This window comes from Egretta garzetta, unplaced genomic scaffold (assembly GCF_000687185.1).
Source record: "Egretta garzetta isolate BGI_Z169 unplaced genomic scaffold, ASM68718v1 scaffold108, whole genome shotgun sequence".
Lineage (NCBI taxonomy): Eukaryota > Metazoa > Chordata > Aves > Pelecaniformes > Ardeidae > Egretta > Egretta garzetta.
In genome coordinates this window covers 1,809,644-1,813,161 of record NW_009260614.1, presented here as the reverse complement: position 1 = coordinate 1,813,161, position 3,518 = coordinate 1,809,644, and the positions used below count along the sequence as shown (strand labels likewise).

At 61.9% G+C, this 3,518-nt stretch overlaps 1 protein-coding gene across 1 annotated transcript in view; it reads right to left on the bottom strand.

Annotated features, from left to right (window-relative positions):
• Positions 1 to 2,561: 2,561 nt before the first annotated feature.
• Positions 2,562 to 3,518, bottom strand: part of LIMK1 (LIM domain kinase 1) — a 10,917-nt gene continuing 9,960 nt past the window's right edge. The window contains 2 exon segments of the mRNA XM_035900523.1: positions 2,562 to 2,572; positions 2,655 to 2,699. Of these exon segments, the coding sequence (XP_035756416.1) occupies positions 2,562 to 2,572; positions 2,655 to 2,699 (56 nt within the window).

Sequence of the window (3,518 nt, the reverse complement as noted above, 5' to 3'; positions counted from 1 at the left end):
GGGCCGGGGGAACTTGGCGGGGGGTGGCCGTTCCCTGTGGCGAGCAGCTGGCAGAGGCTCAGCCATCCCCAACTTTCAGCCTCCCAGCCCAGCCACCCACTGGGGCTGTCCTCATCCCCCCGAAATACACCCCATGCCAGGGTGGGAGGTGGTAAGGCCACGTGCATCTCCAGAGCATCCCTCTCCTGGGCAGCTCCTCCCTGCCTCAGTTTCCCTACCCATAAGACAAAGCTGGTGGCAATTTCCCAGCAGAAAAAAACCACATCGAGCCCTGCACCGAGACTCCCACCAAGGCTGGATGACTCCACAAGGATCACCTCAGCCTTGTCCCCAACCTTGCCATCACCCAGGGCCTCGTCCTCCCCCCTGTTACAGGGCCAGGCTGCAGCCAGATGGCTCCGCATTCCCTCTATTCCCATAAATAACCTGTGGTGTGGGGGAGCCCCGGCAGCCACCCGGACCCCGTCCATCTGAGGTTGTCGTGGGAGCCCTCCCTCGCCCGCTGCCGGCCAGGGGCTGCAGGCAGTGCCGCAGGCAGGGCCAGGCAGGTGAGGGTGGCTGTTTGCGTCTCTAATCCCCACAGAGAGTGCTTTCCGCTGAGATTACTGGGGATTACAGGCTCGAGTGCTCCAGCAGCTCAGCCCCATCTCTCCCTGCCCTTCAAGGAGCAGCGCTGAGCCCCACAGGGTGCGGGGGGGGCAGGCCGGGCACTGCTGTGATGAGCTGGGTGTTCTCAGCTGCGCCAGCAGGCAGGGCCTGGAGCAGCCGCCAGCTTGCCAGGGCCTGGCTGCAGGAGCCCAGTGCCCAGCGAGGCCGGTGAGCTGCAGCCCGGGGCTTTAAATAGAGCTTTAAAAGCTGAAGGGATCAGCTGCAGAGTGGGAGGGTGGATGCAAGGGGCTGCATTTTTCTTGGCTGGGGGATGACGCAAGGGGAGTAACGGTGATGCCAACGGTGGCTAGTGCTGCTCGAGAGGTCCCTGAGGTCCCCGAGGCACCCCGGTCTCCCTCACCCCAGCTGGCAGCAGCATTATCAGGTCCCAGCCCGGGATGGCAGGGCCGAGAAGCCACCACGAACCGCTACTGGGGACCAGAGCTCTATAATTACCATGGGAGGCTGAGTTATTTTGGGAAGTGGCTATGCTGCAGCCAAAGCTTTTATTCCTCCAAACCAAAACAAGATGGAAAGAGCCCAGCCCAGGATGCTGCATCCGGCAGGCGCAGGGAGGTTAACCCCTTGCCTCCTCGCTGCCCACACCCGGGGGCTGCCTGCACCCAGCATTGCCCCAGGGTCAAGGCAGGTCCTGGGGGCTTTGGTTGCACCGGCGGGGGCTTTCAAAGATGGGGCTCAGGGATTTGGGGTTGGAGAGGACAGAGGGTGGCTGCGAGGCATGGGATGCTGGGGGGTCAACCTCATCCTCGGCTGCTGGGAGGTTCAGAGGCCACATGTTGGGATGCTTTTCTGCCTCTGCCGTGAGAACCGCTATTTTTAGCCATTTCTGTTGCAATGGGTCCAGTCTTGGGGCCTTCCCAGCATAGAGGCTGGGCCGAGGAATACCAGCCAGAGCGGAGCACCTCGCAGCTGCTCCAAATAGTGTCCCAGGGGACAAAGCCCTGAAGGGTCCATCCCAAAAGCCACCCCGAAGGATGGGCAGAGGTGGCAGCCGGGCAGGGAGGCTGCACTTTCCAGTCTCTGAAGCAGCCAAACAGCCTCCAAGCTGGGCATAAACTCCTTTTTCCCAGCACAGAGAGGATGAGCTGCATCGTGCACCCCACAGTGCCCCCCGAGACCTGCTCCAGCCATCCTGAGCATCCCCCATGCTTGCGAGCACTGCAGAGGACCACATTGCCCACGTGGCCACTTCTGGGGTCCCCCAAATCCTAAACTCACATGCCACAGTCTCCCAGACCCATGTACCAGGGTCTCCCCATCCTTGCTCCAGCCAGTACCAGCCCCCTGGAGGGGCACAGGGTGAGCTCCATGGGACAGTGGCACAGCAGCGGGGACAGTCACAGCCATCCAAATCCACCAGCCCAGGAGGTGCCACCCCAAGCCCTGGCCACTCAGGCCTCCTGCCTGCCCCTCCCCACTCTGGCTGAGCCCTCCCACAACTCATCGCATGTCACTAGCCCCAGCAAACCCTTTGCAAAGGATTCACCAGCCAGTGCTGCCCATCTCTGGTGCCAGGCCTGGGCACCTGGTGGCACTGGGGAATTAGGAGCGCCCTGGTGTCATCCTCAGCTCCCATCCCGCAGCCCCAGCCCCTCGCTTACCTCCTCCGCTGGAGCCGCAGCCGGGAAGGGGTTTGCACCGGAGCCAGTGGAAGATGGCAGCAGGACCAAGGAGAAATGAGTTTTCCCATCAGAAGTAGCTGAGGTTTTCCAGTCCCCCCACTAAGCCCTGGCTGTCTCCCCCCATGTCTGCTGTCCCCCCCAGGATGACCAGCCAGGTCAGGATGGGACCCGCATGTTGGCAGAGAGGGTCAGGGACGGGTGGGTGATCAGGGAAGGCAGCAGGGAAGCAGGGGAGAGCCGTATCCCGTGTCATGTTTAAAAATGCCATGTTTACATAGACCCTACAAAAACCACCAGCAAGTGAGGGGGAAACGCACAGCCCATGGGATTTCCCTGCCCGGCTTTGCCCCAGGTGAGCCTCACCTTTCAGGGACCAGAGGACGCCCGCATGCCTCTCGTCAGCCCCATCTGTGGAGGGACAGGGCGCAGGAGCAGCGGCCCCTTCTTCCCACCCCCACATCCAGCACCCATGCCCCAGCAAGAGGGGAAACTGAGGCAGGCAGGTACCAACCTGCCAGCATCGCCCTCGGGGCCCTGCAGGGGTTTCTGGGGGTCTGGATTCACCCCGTGGAGCCACCAGATCCCGGTGACCCAGTGATGTGGGTGACCCAAGGAGGTGGCTCCTGTCCCAGCCCCGGCTGCTGGGGAAGGGGACACACACGGGGCTGTGACAGTGACACCCCTCTGCCCAAAGCACAGAAAGAGGGCTCAGACTGCTCCTGGACCCTACCAAGTTCCCAGTCCTGAGCTGGAAGGATGGAGGCTGTGCCCAGGGGACAAAGGGTTGCTCTGGGGACAGTGCCAGCAGTGACAGTGACCTTGCAGAGCCAGGTACCAAGCATAGCATGGTGGCTCAGAGGCGTGTAGGGCAGCAGACATCTGGGGACATCTTGAGTCCAGCCAGGCTCAAAACAGGGATAGGCAGACCCACAGAAACGCTGGTGGGAAGGGCTCCAGAGGTCCCCACTGCCACCTCCCGCTCACGGCTGGAAAATCCTCCATTGTGGGCAAGCCTTAGAATCACAGAATCGTTTGGGTTGGAAAAGACCTCCAAGATCACCCAGCCCAACTGTTCCCCTAACCCTGCCATCCCACCACTAAACCCTGGCCCTCAGCACCTCATCTGCCCAACTTTTAAATACCCCCAGGGTTGGGGACTCGACCCCTGCCCTGGGCAGCCCCCTCCAGTGCCTGACAGCCCTTGCAGGGAAGGAATTTTTCCCAATG